Consider the following 17,535-nt stretch of genomic DNA (forward strand, 5'->3'; position numbering starts at 1 on the left):
AAATTCTTTAAAAATCTAAATCAGGAGGGTTTTTTAAACACTCTTTGAATGTTGGAAAAGAAAACTTAGAGAATTCTTTAAAAATCCTCGTCTGGAGGTCCTTCAAATCCTCTTTAAAAATCCTCGTCTGGAGGTCATTCAAAAACTGTTTAAAACCCCACATTTGGAGATTCTTTAAAAATCCATATCTGGAGTACAAAAATTTTTTAAAAACCCACTTCTGGAGATCCTTAAAAAATTCTTTGAAAATCCAAGTCTGGGGGACCTTAAAAAACTCTTTAAAAAATCGGGTCTGGAGGTCCTTCAAAAACCCTTTAAAAATTCACATCTGGAGGTCCTTCAAAAACTCTTTAAGAATTCGCGTTTGGATGTCCCTTAAAAAACTATTTAAAAATCCACGTCTGGAGGTCCTTGAAAAATCCTCGTATGGAGATCCTTAAAAAATTCATTAAAAAATTCTTAAAAAATCCACGTCTGGAGATCATTCTAAAATTCTTAAAAAATCCAGGTCTGGATATCCTTCTAAAATTCTTAAAAAATCCAGGTCTGGAGATCCTTCTAAAATTCTTAAAAAATCCAGGTCTGGAGATCCGTCTAAAATTCTTAAAAACTCCACGTCTGGAGGTCCTTCAAAAACTATTTAAAAATCCTTGCCTGGAGATCCTTCAGAACTCCTTTAAAAATCCAACTCTGGAGTTCCTCCAAAAATCCAAAAATCCACTTCTAGACATCCTTAAAAAATTCTACGTCTGGAGATCCTTCAAAAATTCTTTAAAAATCCACGTCTGGAGGTCCTTCAAAAGCTCTTTAAAAATCTATGTTTGGATGTCTCAAAGAAAAATTCGAAAATTCTTTTAAAAATCCACGTCTGGAGATTTTAAATGAGGCTTCAAAAATTCTATTAAAATCCACGTCTGGAAGTCCTTCAAAAACACTTTAAAAAGCCATGTCTGGATGTCCTAAAGACGAATTCGAAAATTCTTAAAAAATCTACGACTGCAGGTCCTAAAGGAGGCTTCGAAAATTCTTAAAATATCTACGACTGCAGTTCCTAAAGGAGGCTTCAAAAATTCTTTTAAAAATCCACGTATGGAGGTCCTTCAAAAACTCTTTAAAAATCCATGTCTGGATGTCCTAAAGAAAAATTCGAAAATTCTTAAAAAATCTACGACTGCAGGTCCTAAAGGAGGCTTCGAAAATTCTTTTAAAAATCCACGTTTGGAGATCTTAAATGAGGCTTCAAAAATCCTTTTACAAATCCATGTCTAATGGTCCTTTAAAAACTCTTTGAATATTCACGTCAAGAGTTTCTAAAGGAGTCTTCACAGATTCTATAAAAATACACATCTGGTGGCCCTAACTAAAGGAGCATTCAAAGATTCTTTTAAAAATTCACTTCTGGAGGTCGTTAATGAGGTTTCAAAGATTCTTTACAAATCCACGTCTGGAAGTACCAAAGGAGGCTTTAAAAATTCTTTAAAAATCCACATCTGGAGGTACCAAAGGAGGCTTCAACAATTCTTAAACAAATTATGTCTGCAGGACCCAAAAAATCGTTAAAAATCCACGTCTGGGCGTACTAAAAAAAGGTTTCGAAAATCCATTTAAAAATCAACGTCTGGAGGTCTTCACAATTTTTTTTTTTCAAACGCCCACGTCTGTAGGTCTTAATAGAGGCTTCAAAGATTCTTTTAAAAATCTACCTCTTTATTCCCTACATTAGCCTTCAACGATTCTTTAAAAATCCACGTCTGGATTCTTTAATAATCCACGTCTGGATGCTCTGAAAGAGGCTTCAAAAATTCCTTAAAAATGCACGTCTGGGCGCCCTAAAGAAGGCTTCGAAAAGTCCTTAAAAATCCACGTCGGGACGCCCTAACGGAGGCTTCAAAAATTCCTTGAAAATCCACGTCTTGATGACCTATATTATCCTTCAAAGATTCTTTAAGAATCCATGTCTCGAGGTACTTAAAGAGACTTCAGAAACCCTTGTCGGGATGTCCTAAAAGAGCCTTCAAAGATTCTTTTAAAATGATCCTTTCAAAACTCTTTTAAAATCGAAACCGAAGGGTACTAAAAGAGACTTCGAAAATTCTTCAAAAATCCATGTCGAGATTTCCTATAAGTGACTTTACATATGGCTCTAACATGCTGTGTAAACTAGCCTTTACCAAGGAGCTATCCCACACATCCATTCTGCCCAACATCCCAAGACATCTACAATCTCCCCGGCATTCATAGCCAAGGATAAGTTGCAACTGTAGCAAGGATATGTTGTAGACGACGACAACAACAACAACAAATACAATATAATTTCATCATTGTTGTCAGAACTTGGCGTTATTCAGACACAACTGACTAACTCAGCGGCATTGTGACAGACTGTGTCAAAAAGATGAGGAAGAAGAAGAAGTTGCTCTTAAATGCTGCCATAAACATTTACACACACACACACACAGCCGCACACACACACATGAGAAAAATAAAGCTAAAAATACCCAAGGGACAAGGAAAACATGAAGGTATGGTTGTAAAGGGGGAGGTTACACACAACGACCACGGTTGTCCATGGGAGGCGTAACGTGAGGTGTGTCGTCGTGTTGCCATTGTGTGGATGTGTGTGTGTGTGTAATACACAAAAGTACCGGAACATTTTTGTGCATAACAAAATAAGCGAAGAGACGACAACGACGTCGAGTGACTGCCAGAGATACGATCTGGGAGGAAATTGAAATACACCTCTATCTCCGCCCCTTCCCGTCATTCCCCCAGAGGGAAATGGCAGCATTGTTGAACAAGGACCATTGAATAATGCCACGTTTAACACAATGTTCGTCATATCTTTGTTATTTTATGGTCCTCCCCCCAAACACTCGTAAAAGGTGGAAAATGGATGCAGGAGGTGGGTAGAATTCTGGTAATTGTTCGTGTGAACGTGGTTTGGTGTTTTTTTATTTTATTTTCCACATTTTTGTGTAGGAAAGTGGGAAGGAGGGGGTGATTGTTGAAGAGAATGTAAGTGAATACAATAAGCATAAATACGTTTATGTCCTCAATTTGAATTTCGATATTTCGTTTTGTTTCGAGGATATCCAGAGGACAATGGAGGATGTTTTTTATTGAAATGGCTTAAATATCGCATAATTTGGAATATTTGATGTAATAAATTCGGGAAATTTTTATTTAGAAAATGTGGATAAATAATCAAAAGAAAATTGTTCGGACATATGAAAAGTGATAATCGGTGCATAATTTTTAGCCCAGACATGGGTAGTCAATTTAATTTTTTTTCAAAAATATTTTTAATTATTTAGGCCTCAAAGATTCTCCAAAAAATCTTGAAAAATCCCCGTCTGGATACCATACAGGAGCCTTCAAAGATTCTTCGAAAATTCACGTCTGGATACCTTCAAATATTCTTTAAAAATTCACGTCGGGATGCCTTCAAAGATTCTTTACAAATAAGAAAGGAAGTAAGAAAGGAGGTTTCAAAAATTCTTTTAAAGTACACGTCTGGAGGTCCTACAAAAACTCTTTAAAAATCCATTTCTGGATGTCCTAAAGAAAAATTTGAAATTTCTTAAAAAAAATCGACGACTGCAGGTCCAGGCAATTCACGTCTGGAGATCCAAAAATATTTATTATTATTATTTTTATTTTTTTATTATTATTAAATAAATTTTTTATTTTCTTTTTTTGGAAATTAGACATAATTTTATCCACAGCTCGGGAAATTTTATCACTAGGCGTGAAAATGTTATCCGCAAGCATTATCTAACGTCGTGATTAATTTTATCCACAATTGCGGATAACTGTAGACAATTTTATCCACAGATAATTTATCTACAATTGGGGATAATTCTTTCCACAACCTCCACGGGTGCGGATAGTTTTATCCACAATCGTAGATAATTTTATCCATAGTTATGGATAATTTTATCCACAATCGTGGAAAAAAATTTTATCCACAATCCTATATAATTTTATCCGCAGTCTCGGATAAGTTTATCCACAATCCTATATAATTTTATCCGCAGTCTCGGATACTATTATCCAAAATCGCGAATAAGTTTATCCACAATCGTGGATAATATTATACAAAATCGCAGATAATTTTATCTACAATCCTGGATAATTTTATCCACAGTCGAGGATAATAATATCTAAAATCGCGGAAAATTTCATTCATAATAGTGGATAATTTTATCCAGAGTATCAGATAATATTATCCAAAATCGCGGATAATTTTATCCACAGTCGCGGATAAGTTTATCCACAATCCTGGATAATTTTATCCACAATCCTAGATAACTTTATCCAGAGTCTCGGATACTATTATTCAAAATCGCGGATAAATTTATCCACAATCGTGGGTAATTTTATCCACAATCCTGTATATTCATAATCATGGATAATTTTATCCACAGTCTCGGATAATATTATCCAAAATCGCAGATAATTTTATCAACAATCCTGGATAATTTTATCCACGGTCGTAGAAAATATCCATAGTGGCGGAAAAATTTATTCACAATCCTAGATAATTTTATCCAGAGTCTCGGATAATACTATCCAAAATCGCAGATTATCCAAAACCATGGTTGAGTTTATCCACAGTCGCGGAAAAATTTATCCACAATCGTGGATATTTTTTTTTTTTTTTGATAGTGGATAAAATTTTCCACGATTGTGGACATCCATTATTCTGGATAAAATTATCCACAATTGTAGATAATTTTATCCAATCATGGAAAAGCGTGTATAATTTTATCCAAAATCATGGATAAGTTTCTCCACAGTCTCGGATGATATTATCCGCGGATAGTTTTATCCACACTCGTGGATAATTTTATCCACAGTCGCGGATAATATTATCCGTGGATAATTTTATCCACAATCGTGGATATATTTATCCACAATGATGGATGGAATTTTATCCTTAGTCATGGATAAGTTTATCCACAGCCTCCAATAATAATATCCACAATCATGGATAAACGTCAGAGAAATTTATCCAAATTCGCGGATAAATTATGCAGTACTAAAATCTACTTATCTGTGATTTGTGAAATTATCCGCCATTGGAAAACCATTATTCATGGCCAGAAAAAAACATCTAAATGCTTTAATAACGTTTTTGCAACGGAACGCGATGAGGTATTTCCTATTCAAAAAACATATCCGAGTTTATGGATTTGAAGGTTCGCTCAAAACCTCCAATGTGGAATTTAAAAAGAATTTTCGAGCCACCCTAAAATCTTCCCAAAATACGGACTTCACAAGATTTTTTTTTTAAATCCGGATTTTGGGGTCATAAGAGTTTGTTGATTTGTGGGTTCCCTTAAGACCTCCAATGTGGAATTTAAAAAAAAATTAGAGGCACCCTAAAAACTCCTCAAAATACGGACTTTAAAATAATTTTTTTTTAATCCAGATTTTGGGTTCACAAGAAGCTCGAAAACTCTTAAAATTTAGATTTTGGGTTTTTATGATAGCCTTGAAACTTTTTTGAAAATCCACGTTCGGGGGTATTGAGGAAGCACAACTAACACCCCCGAAAGTGAATTTCTTAAAGAATTTTCGAGCTTTTCTTAGCACCCCAAAATCTGGACTAAAAAAAATTATGCTTCCTTTAGGGCCTCCAAACGGAAATTTTAAAAGTCTTATTTTAGGACCTCCAAGAGTGAAATATTTAAAACCAGTAAAGAAAGTCCTAAAGTCGGGCAGGGCCGGACTTGTATTACCCATTTGATGCAAAATTAATTTGAAATCAGATAAAGATGTATATGGGAGCTATATCCAAATCTGAACCGATCTCGATAAAATTTGGCAAAGATATTTCGGGCTGTATTTGATATATTTCCCTGAATATCGTTGTTGGAGGGCATATTATGGCTGTGGGTAACAAATACAACAAATCGGATGAACAATATATATGGGAGCTATAGCTATATCTGAACCGATCTTCCCCAAATTTGGCATACTAGCTTCTACACTCAATTAGGTCGCATGTGCCGAATTCCATCCCATTTGGGCAAATATTAGACGTTTGGTGCACAATAAAAGGTAAATCGGACGAAGTTATATATGGGAGCTATATCCAAATCTGAACCGATCTCGATAAAATTTAGCAAATGTATTTCTCAGCTGTATTTGATATATTTCTCCAAATATTGTTGTTACAGAGTACATATTACGGCTGCGGAGGACAAAAATAACAAATCGGATGAACAATATATATGAGAGCTATAGCTATATCTGAATCGATTTCGATCAAATTTGGCATACTTATTTTCAGGCCTAATTTGGTTGTATGTGCAAAATTCCATACTATTCGGGCTGATATTACACGTTTGGTGCACAATAAAAGGCAAATCGAACGAAGTTATATATGGGAGCTATATCTAAATTTTTACCGATTATCTCCAATTTCAATAGGGTTCGTTCTTGGGCCAAACAAATGATTTGTGCAAAATTACATCTCAATCGGATAATAAATGCGACCTGCATTTTGTTCACAAGAATACATGGACAGACGGACAGACGGACTGACATGCATAAATCAACTCAGAAAGTGATTCAATGGAGATCCTCAAAAGTAATTTTAAGAAGGAATTTTTAAGTCTTATTTTAGGACCTCCACGCGTGAAATATTTAAAGAAATTATTTTCAAGAACACCCCCGAAAGAGGATTTTTGAAAGAATTTTCGAGCTTTTCTTAAAACCCCAAAATCTGGAATAAAAAAAATGTTGCTTCTTCAAGGGTCTCCAAACGGAAATTTTTGAAGTCTTATTTTAGGACCTCCAAGCGTGAAATATTTAAAGAAATTTTTAAAGTCTACTTTGAGGAACCCAAACTTGGCTTTTTTTTTAAATTTTCGATGTTCAAATCGTGAATTTTATAGGAATTTTTGTTCGGGTCCCCTAAGACCCCAAAATTGTGGGTAATTCATTTTCACATAATTTATTCTCCAAATTTCCATCAAAACGTCTAATTTCCAAAAACAAAAACAATTTTTGTTCGGATCTCTTAAGACCCTAAAATCGTGGATAATTCATATTCAGATAATTTTTTCTCTAAAGTGTCAAATTTTCATAAAATTGTCTAATTTCCAATTTCAAAAAAAAAACGAATTTTCGTTCGGGTCCCTTAAGACCCTAAAATCGTGGGTAATTCATCTTCAGATAATTTATTCTCCAAAGTGTCAAATTTCCATCAAAATGTCTAATTTCCAATTAAAAAAAAAAACAAGTAAAAAAGCTGTAAGTTCGGCCGGGCCGAACTTTTAATACCCTCCACCACTTGGTAGAAATTTGGCAATTTCCACAAAAAACAAAAAATAAATAAATAAATAAATAAATAAAATCAGTTAAAAATTCTGTTAAAATCTTAAAAATACCGAATGCTTATACGACGACGTGGACCTGCATAGGCAACTTTTGTCATAAGTTATTACAATATTTAAATGCGAAACTTGAAGAAAAAAAGTATCCATTACGAACTTCACATGCGAAATTTGAAACAATCCCGGTAAATAGTGTCGCTAAAATCATCAAAATACCGAATTTCGGGGGGTACCGTTATATGGGGACTATATGAAGACGTGGACCTACATGGCTCATTTTTTGACTTAGGATGTAGTATCCATTACGAACTTCAATCATCAAAATACCGAATATCGGGAGGTACCGTTATATGGGGGCTATATGATAACTTGGACCTACATGGCCCATTTTCGAACTTAACCTGCCTACTGGCAAAATATACATGTGTGCAAAATTTTAGCCTTCTATCTCAATTTGTTCGAAAGATAGCGTGATTACAACAGACAGACAGACGGACAGACAGACAGACACACAGACAGACAGACGGACATGGCTAAATCGTCTTAGAATTTTACGCTGATCAAGAATATATATATACTTTGTTCGGTCTGACATGAGTATTTCGAGGAGTTACAAACGGAATGACAAAATTAATATACCCTCCATAGTATGGTGGAGGGTATAAAAAAAAATTAATAAATAAATAAAATAATAAAAAATATTTTTGAAAGAATCCACCACTGTGTCCTCTATATTTTACCTCTTTCCCCTCCCCCATTTTTACTCATTTTGTTCCTTTCTGCACCCCTAACCACCATTTAGTTGGAATTAGTCTTTTAGTTGAGCTTTTATGTTTTTGTTGTTGTTTTTTTGTATTTTATTGAAACGTTTAAGAAACGATGATGACGACGAAGACGAGGAAGACAGGCAGACAGACAGTCACGACACTGGCGATGACTTTGCTGCTGAATGGTGGTTGAGAAGCTGTCTTTTTTTTTTTTTTGCTCAACCCCAAAGTCCTCGTCCCCCGCCTCGCTATTCACATTTCCCCTTGTCTTTTGCTTATTTTTCTCTCCCTCCCTCTGTGTCCTCGTAACCAAAGGAAAAAAAGTCCTGCCAGAAAACTCAAGTGAATTGTATGGATTTGTTCGCCAGAGCCATTGGAGGTGGACATGGCAAGCTGAAGTACTGTGCGGGGTAGTGTGGGTGGGAGTGTGTGTTTGTCTGTCTCTGGCATGCTTGGTTGACATGATAACACCGAGTAATTCAATTCCAAATACTTTACATTATTGATGTTAATGTGTTTGATATTACAGTTGTTGGTGTTGTTGTTGTTGGTGAAGTCCTGACTAAGGCTGTTGCTTTTGTTGGAAATAAAACTCTGTGTGTGTGTGTCATTGTGGTTGAGAAGTGTGGCTAGGCTGGCGGCGACAGTGGCTTTCGTTGTGGCATCAGCGGGTGGCATGCCACCAAATGTCTGACTGGCATTTTGGGGGAAACTTTGTTTGGTGGCGAGGAGGGTGGTTGGTTAGTATTATGGGTTCTTGCGGGGGACCGGGCAGTGGAGAATATTAAATGAATGAACATTGCCACAATGAAGAAGGATACTGTGTTGCTGTTCTTGTTGTTGGTGGTGGCGCTGTTGTTGTTGTTGTTGCTTTTTATTCAAGTATTTAGAATTTTATGATCTTTTTATGTTGTTGCGTTTCCAAAGTTTGTTTCGTCTTTGTCAGGGATTAAGGATTTGTTGCAAACACGATTGTGCTCTTTACCATTTATTTCCACTTCTTTTTTTTTTCTTCCTCTGCTTCTTGGTCTTGGTTAATAAAGGAAATAAAGAATGAGGAAAAAAAAACAAGAAGATGGCATAGCATCACGCTATGTTATCTGAGTGTGGAAGAAAAAAAAAGGACATGCTTCTCTCCCCCCCTCTGTTGCCAAACATTTTAACTCTGCTCCGTGGGAAGGCAGCGGAAAATATTATGTAAATATATTTAAGAAGTACATGGCGGACACGCACACATTTATATAAATAGTTACAAATTGTATCAGGTTAATTCAGTGTAATTGTATTGACAACAACAGCAACAACAACGTCGTCGTCTCGAGCAGGAATCATTTGATACAAGAACACCAAACAAAAACACAAACAGCTGTAAATTTACACAGTTCACACGAAACATTAAAAGGTGTTAAACACGAGTGTGTGTGTGTTCCTCTGCCGACAAAAGGTCCTCGTTGCGGGGAGTGGGGCGACAAGGCCACACTGAAATGGAATTTTCATGGCAGGCAAAAAACAAAGAGAGAACGAGAGCGAGAGAGGAAAGAAGTTACCATGTCTTTTCTTGCTTGTACAAATAATTAACGGTAAGTAAATGTGTTGATTAAACTCTTAATTAAATTCCACTTCACAGGAAGGTGCCACAGGAAGTGGAGGTCGGGAGGAGATACAAGGAAAATTAAACAAAAGACGAAAAACAGTCATTAATAATAAGTCAGAAAGCAAGAGGAGAAATATGAGAATTTTCTCTTCTAAAAGACTTGAAGAGGATTAAAGGAAATTTATGATTTTTTGTTAACAAACCACGTTAAAGCCAAATCGATTGGAAAATGGGCCTCAGGCCCTTGTATTAATTAAATTTTGGAGATATCTTCATAGAAGGGCAAAATCTGGAGATATCTTCATAGAAGGACTCTTCTTCGGACCTATATTGACATTATTTCACTACTACAAAATAAGAATTCACCAACGAAAATTTTGGCGGAACTTTTGTTATAATTAATCAAACTTTTGATCCCTTCGTGGGAGAGGTGCTTTAAGGAGTGAGCCACTAGAACCCATCTTCACAGCAGATCTTATGTTTGTTCAAATATTGAAATGTGTGGATTTTGAAAACAACCTGATACTTATTTTGGATTTTATGAACGTTGTGGTTATTTAAAAATTTGACCCTTTGTGGGGGAGGTATTAGAAGTAGTGGTCCGATATATCGTCTATCCGCCCTAGATCTTGTCTTGGTAGAAATATTGGGATGTGTGAAGTTTGAAAAGAATCGGATGCTTATTTTACATTTTATGAGCGTTCGGGTTATTCAACATTTTGACCCCTTTGTGTGGTAGGTACCAGAAGGAGTGGTCCGCTACATCCCATCTCCTAGGTCTTATGTTGGTAGAAACATTTGGATGTGGGAAGTTTGAAAAGAATCGGATACTTATTTCGGATTTTTTGAACGTCTTGGTTATTCAAAACATTGACCCATTCGTAGGGGAGGTACAAGAAGGAGTGGTCCGCTACATCCCATCTTCACACCAGATCTTGTAAAGGTAGAAATATGGGAGTAGCTGAAGTTTGAAAAGAATCGGAGACTTATTTTGGATTTTATGAGCGCTTTGGTTATTACAAATTTTGACCCCTATGTGGGGAAGGTACCAGAAGGAGTGGTCCGCTTTATTCCATCTTCACACGAGATCTTGTGTTGGTAGAAATATTTAAAAGTGTGAAGTTTGAAAAGAATCGGATGCTTATTTCGGATTTTTTGAACGTTTTGGTTATACAAAATTTTGACCTATTTGTGGGGGAGGTACCCGAAGAAGTGGTTCGCTTTATTCCATCTTCACACCAGATCTTGTGTTGGTAAAAATATTGGATTGTGTGAAGTTTGAAAAGAATCGGAGGCTTATTTCGGATTTTATGGGCGCTTTGGTTATCCACAATTTTAACCCATTCGTGGGGGAGATACAAGAAGGAGTGGTCCGCTACATCCCATCTTCACATCAAATCTTGTGTTGGTAGAAATATTTGAAAGTGTGAAGTTTGAAAAGAATCGGATGCTTATTTCGGATTTTATTGGGGCTTTGGTTATCCACAATTTTGACCCATTCGTGGGGGAGGTACAAGAAGGAGTGGTCCTCTATATTCCATCTTAACATCACACCTTGTGTTGCTAGAAATATTTGAAAGTGTGAAGTTTGAAAAGAATCGGAGGCTTGTTTCGGATTTTATGGGCGCTTTGGTTATCCACAATTTTGACCCATTCGTGGGGGAGGTAGAAGTAGGAGTGGTCCGCCACATCCCATCTTTACATCAGATCTTGTGTTGGTATAAATATTGGGATGTGTGAGGTTTGAATGGAATCGGATGATTGCTACAGATTTTATGGGCATTTGGGTTATTCAACATGTTGACACTTTTCTGGGGGAGGTACCAGAAGTAGTGGTCCGCTACATCCCATCTTCACACCAGATCTTATGTTGGTAGAAACATTTGGATGTGGGAAGTTTCAAAAGAATCGGATACTTATGTCCATTGTTATGAGCTTTTTGCATATTCGAAATTTTGACCCCTATGTGAGGGAGGTACCAGAAGGAGTGGTTCGCTTTATTCCATCTTCACACCAGATCTTGTAAAGGTAGAAATATAGGAGTAGCTGAAGTTTGAAAAGAATCGGAGGCTTATTTCGAATTTTATGGGCGCTTTGGTTATCCACAATTTTGACCAATTCGTGGGGGAGGTAGAAGAAGGAGTGGTCCGCTACATCCCATCTTTAGACCAGATCTTGTGTTGGTAATAATATTGGAATGTTTAAAGTTTGAACAGAATCAGATGCTTATTTCGCGTTTAATGGGTGTTTTGCGTATTCAAAATTTTGACCCATTTATGGGGGAGGTATGACAAGAAATGGTCCCATATATATCATCTTCACGCCAGATCTTGTGTTGGTAGACATATTTTGATGTATGAAGTTTGAATAGAATCGAATGCTTATTTCGGATTTTTATGAACGCATTGGTTATTCAAAAATTTAGACCCTTTATGTGGGGGAGGTATCCAAAGGACTGGACCGATGTTGACCATTCTCGCGCCTGACCTTTCACTGGTGGAAATATAAGTATTTGCAAAGTGTAGACGAAATTAAATGATTCTTTCTCATTTTGACAATTTGAGTGGGAGGCACCAGAAGGAGTGAACCGGTATTGCCCATAACCGAACTCGATCAAAATTTCATAGTAGTATTTCCATGTACCAAGTTTAGACGAAATCGGATACTCCCTTCGAGCGTTAGTGTGCGATCAAATTGGGTAAATCTTTCGTTTTTCTAAGGTAAATTATTTCCATTGGAAATTTTGACCTTTTGTCTTGGAGGTACCAGAAGGAATGGACCGGTGTTGTCCATTTCCGAATTCGATTCAAGTTTGGTAATAATATTTCCAAGTATGGAATATGGATAATCATTTCGAGGGTTAGCATTCGCAGCAACCAGACAGGCACACAAACAAAAGGACGGCCACCCCTATTTCGACTCATAACGGATTTCGTTCAAAAATAAGTTCTAAGCCCGTTATTTTTGATGATGCACATTTTATCCGCATCAAATGATCACGCGGAGGAATTTTTTGGAACTGTAATTATAAAAAAATTAGCTTTGTGGCACAGTGTAATTCAAGTCCCCTATTTTCAAGTCATCGATGTCGCATCAAAAAAAACTCTTACAATCTCTTTAAAGGCCCCTTATAGTTTGGATACGGAATGTATGTTCTATGGCCTAAAATATTTGACATTAATTGTTAAAGATTGGTCCGAAAACCTCAGATTTTGGATATAAAAAAACTATTTTAGGGTCTTAAATTAAGGTCTCATATCTCTTTCTAAATTTCTGAAATCTAACTTTTAGGCCTTACTACATTTTCACGTTTAGACCGAAATTATGAATGTGAAAAATTTGGTTTCAAACCCCTCAAATTCGGAATATATGTGTTCTATGGCCTCAAATATTTGACATTAAATCTTCACCTTAAACCCGGAATCATGAATGTTAAAGATTGGCTCAAAAACTTCAGAGTGTGGATATAATAAACCTATTCTAGGGCCTGAAATTAAGACCCTTTAAGGCCTATTTCTAAATTTCTGAAATCTAATTTTTATACCCTGAACCTTGGAAAGGAGGGTATATTAACTTTGTCATTCCGTTTGTAACATCCCTAAATATTCGTCGTAGTCCCCATAATCAGCATGAAATTCTAATTTGATTTAACGATGTCCGTCTGTCTGTTGAAATCACGATACAGCCCTCATTATTCAACGTAGAGCTTTAAAATTTAGCAGAACAATTTGTATTGTGTCTACGATGGTTGGTATTGAAAATGAGATATGTCGGTCCACGTTTCGTTAGAGTCCCTATAAAACGGTACCTCCCGATATTCGGTATTTTGATGATTTTTGCAATATTTTTCACAGATTTTTTCTGAAAATTGGTATTTGTGGTTCGTAATGGGTTCTAGCTCCGGAGAAGGAACATTTCATGTATAGTTGCATGCTTTTGTATAGCCCCATATAACGGTACCTCACTATATTCGGTATTTTGATGGTTTTTGCCACATTTTTTCACAGATTTGTCGGAAAATTGGTATTTGCAGGTCATAATGGGTCCCATTTCGTGTGCCGAAACATTGTATTTATAGATCCAGGCTTTGATATAGCCCCCTTATAATGGTACCTCCCGATATTCTGTATTTGGATGATTTTTGCCTCATCTTTCACAGATTTGTCGGAAAATTTGTGTTTGTGGGTCATAATGTATAGGTCCAGGCTTTGGTATAGCCCCCCTTATAATGGTACCTCCCGATATTCGGTATTTTGATGATTTTTTGCCACATTTTTTTTACGGATTTGTCTAAAAATTGGTATTAGTTGGTCATAATGGGTTCTAGCTCCGGTGGCGAAACATTGTATGTATAGGTCGATGTTTTGGTATAGCCCCATGTAGCGGTACCTCCCGTTATTCGGTATTTGGATGATTTTCGCAACATTTTTTCACGAATGTGTCTAAAAATTGGTATTTGTGGGCCATAATGGGTACTAATGTTTCCTTATTAAAAGTTCGGCCAGGCCGAACTTAATGTTTCTTTTCCTTGTTAGGCCTTACTACATTTTCCCCTTAAGAAATCATGAATGCCAAAAAAAAAAAATAAATCCCCCAAATTATGGATATGAAAAACATATTTTCAAGACCTAATATAGACGTCTTCAAATCGTTTGTGGATTTTAAGATGTGATTATTTAGAAAAGCCGTTACAATACCCAAAACTAAACTGGATTTCTCAAATCCCATCGAAATGGATGTCAAACCTCTCTTTAGATCTAATATCATTTAATCTTAAATGTCCATTCATTCCTTCAGAGAGAAAAACCTTTTCGATTCTAGCCTAGGTTAACATAAATAGATTTTTTCCTCCAAATCAATATTTGTATACCCTTATATTGTAAATACCCCCTCCCCTTTTCTTCATTCTTTCCTGGTCACACCTGGCCATCACAATTTCCCCAACAACACTAGCAATGGCAGTGGCAACATAAGCTTCTGTTTGTTTAGTCCTATTATATTTGCTGTAATCAATATAATCCGATTTAAGTGAAAGCTTTGTAATGTAAGCATTATATTTTGTTTTCTCACATTACCATTCACCACCCATTTGATGGGTGTAATGGGATGGGAGGCAGCAGCGAGACAGGCAGACAGACAGGATTTGTACCGACAGGCAGAACCGACAGCAGAAAAGCAAATCAATAGCATTAACACATCAAAATTGGCCAAAATGGCTTCGATGGTCGCATGTTAAGTGCTGAAGCCAAGTGGTATTTAGTTTTTTTTTTCTTTTGTTTTCTTCTTCTTCTTATTTCAAATGCCATACTTAAGGCCCCCACTTCTCATCCCCCCCTACATTTGCTTAGGGGAAGACTAGAGGCTTTGGGCATGTAGTTTTAAGAGCTTCTTGATACTGCTACTTAGAGGGCTATTAAATAGTCTTCTTTTTTATTCTGAATATAATGTTTCCCCCTTCTTATTTTCTCTTCTGTTTGTAAAAGTATATATATTTAACCATGTCTTAAGAAGCAACATAATTATTACTGTTGTTGTTTTTGTTTTTGCACTTACCTTCTCGCGAAGACGACTTGTCATATAGTTTGGGTGAACTACTCTTCTTGTTGGAGGCAACTGGTCTGAGGGCATTGTTAATTGGCTAAAACGCAAAAGGAACGGAAAGAAACAAAACAAAAAAACATTAGAGAATGTGTGTTAATTGTTTTTTGAAAAAAAAAAAAAAGAAAGTTCAAGACACCACTTAAAATGCCTTAAACACTCGAAAAGAAAACTTACAACTCTATCAGAACGTTCACCGCATGGCAAACGGGCCACCGCTGCATCGGGACTATCTTCCGGGGGTGGTGGCTGTGGTACCCAGTTATAGGCCCTCTTCGATATGGGCACACCAAAACGATCATGCTGGGAGGCTTGTTGCCTGGGGGAGGAGAAGAAGAAAATAATTTCATTTAAATTGTAATTTTTTCAACAACAGTTGTTTGGCTCACCTCAAACTCTCATAACAATCTAAACACACCACCGCATATTCACCATTCTCCAGCAAGAGGCCATCTTCACTTTTTCGATTTCTCACAAATGGAAATTCATTGACCGGTAAAGCTCGTACCCTCTTGCGATACGTTGTTATGTTACACAGGTGGCAAATGTAGTCATGCCAATTGTATTCTCGATCCACAGGATTTATGGAGGGGTTTTGGGATTCATATCTGCAAAAAAGGGGGAAAGAAGTGAATTAATTAAAAAATATAACAGGAATATAAATTTTATGAGAAGACCTGCTGCCCTTAAATGAAAAGACATTCTGAGGTCCTCTATGGAGAACCAACTGGTCTTCAATGAGACGACCTTCTACGCTTCAATGCGAAGACCGTAGATAACCTAAGAGGGGTTTCTTATAGAAGCTACTATTCTAAACGAAGATCTTCAAGTGTTCTATGAGGATACCTTTCGGTCTTCCCTAGAAGGACCTTCTGGCTTCCAACCAAAGGAAGAATTTCTCTTCTTTCGTGAGACGACCTTTTGAGGTCTTCTAAGAGAAGACCTTTAGAGGTCATCTAAGAGAAGACCTTTAGAGGTCATCTAAGAGAAGACCTTTAGAGGTCATCTAAGAGAAGACCTTTAGAGGTCTTCTAAGAGAAGACCTTTTGGTCTTCTATAAGAGAAGACCTTTTCGTCTTCTATAACAGAAGACCTTTTGGTCTTCTATAAGAGAAGACCTTTTGGTCTTCTATGAGAAGACTTTTTGAGGTCTTCTATGAGAAGACCTTTTGAGGTCTTCTATGAAAAGACTTTTCGGTCTTCTATGAGAAGACCTTTTGAGGTCATCTATGAGAAGATCTTTTGAGGTCATCTATGAGAAGACTTTTCGATTTTCTATGAATAGACCTTTTGATCTTCTATGAGAAGACCATTTGGTCTTCTATGAGAAGACCTTTTGAGGTCTTCTATGAGAAGACCTTTTGAGGTCTTCTATGAGAAGACATTTTGAGGTCTTCTATACGAAGCCCTTTTGAGGTCTTCTATACGAAGACCTTTTGAGGTCTTCTATACGAAGACCTTTTGAGGTCTTCTATACGAAGACCTTTTGAGGTCTGCTATACGAAGACCTTTTGAGGTCTTCTATACGAAGACCTTTTGAGGTCTGCTATACGAAGACCTTTTGAGGTCTTCTATACGAAGATCTTTTGAGGTCATCTATGAGAAGACTTTTCGATTTTCTATGAATAGACCTTTTGATCTTCTATGAGAAGACCATTTGGTCTTCTATGAGAAGACCTTTTGAGGTCTTCTATGAGAAGACCTTTTGAGGTCTTCTATGAGAAGACATTTTGAGGTCTTCTATGAGAAGACCTTTTGAGGTCTTCTCTGAAAAGACTTTTCGGTTTTCTATGAATAGACCTTTTGGTCTTCTATGAGAAGACCTTTTGGTCTTCCATGAATAGATCTTTTGGTCTTCTATGAGCAGGCCTTCTGGTTCTCTATGCGAAGACCTTTTGGTCTTCTATGAGAAGACCTTTTGGTCTTCATGAATAGATCTTTTGGTCTTCTATGAGCAGGCCTTCTGGTTCTCTATGCGAAGACCTTTTGGTCTTCTATGAGAAGACCTTTTGGTCTTCCATGAATAGATCTTTTGGTCTTCTATGAGCAGGCCTTCTGGTCCTCTATGCGAAGACCTTCTGGTCTGCTATACGAAGACCTTCCGGTCTTCTATACGAAGACCTTCTGGTGTCCTGACCTATTGTTCCGCTATGGGAAGACCTACGGGTCTCCTATACGAAGACTTTCTGGTCTCCTATACGAAGACCTTCTGGTCCTCTATACGAAGACC

The 17,535-nt window shown here is 36.8% G+C and overlaps 1 protein-coding gene across 4 annotated transcripts in view; it reads right to left on the bottom strand.

The window, feature by feature from the left end:
* Nucleotides 1-17,535, bottom strand: part of LOC101901508 (uncharacterized) — a 138,400-nt gene that overhangs the window by 62,870 nt on the left and 57,995 nt on the right. For all 4 annotated transcript variants that reach the window (XM_059126251.1, XM_005176817.4, XM_059126252.1 and 1 more), the window contains 3 exons: nucleotides 15,695-15,913; nucleotides 15,483-15,624; nucleotides 15,261-15,345 (listed from right to left, as the gene is read on the bottom strand). In XM_059126251.1, coding sequence (XP_058982234.1) covers nucleotides 15,261-15,345; nucleotides 15,483-15,624; nucleotides 15,695-15,913 — 446 coding nt within the window. The remainder of the gene's footprint in view (nucleotides 1-15,260; nucleotides 15,346-15,482; nucleotides 15,625-15,694; nucleotides 15,914-17,535) is intronic.

Source organism: Musca domestica, unplaced genomic scaffold (assembly GCF_030504385.1).
Source record: "Musca domestica strain aabys unplaced genomic scaffold, Musca_domestica.polishedcontigs.V.1.1 37, whole genome shotgun sequence".
Lineage (NCBI taxonomy): Eukaryota > Metazoa > Arthropoda > Insecta > Diptera > Muscidae > Musca > Musca domestica.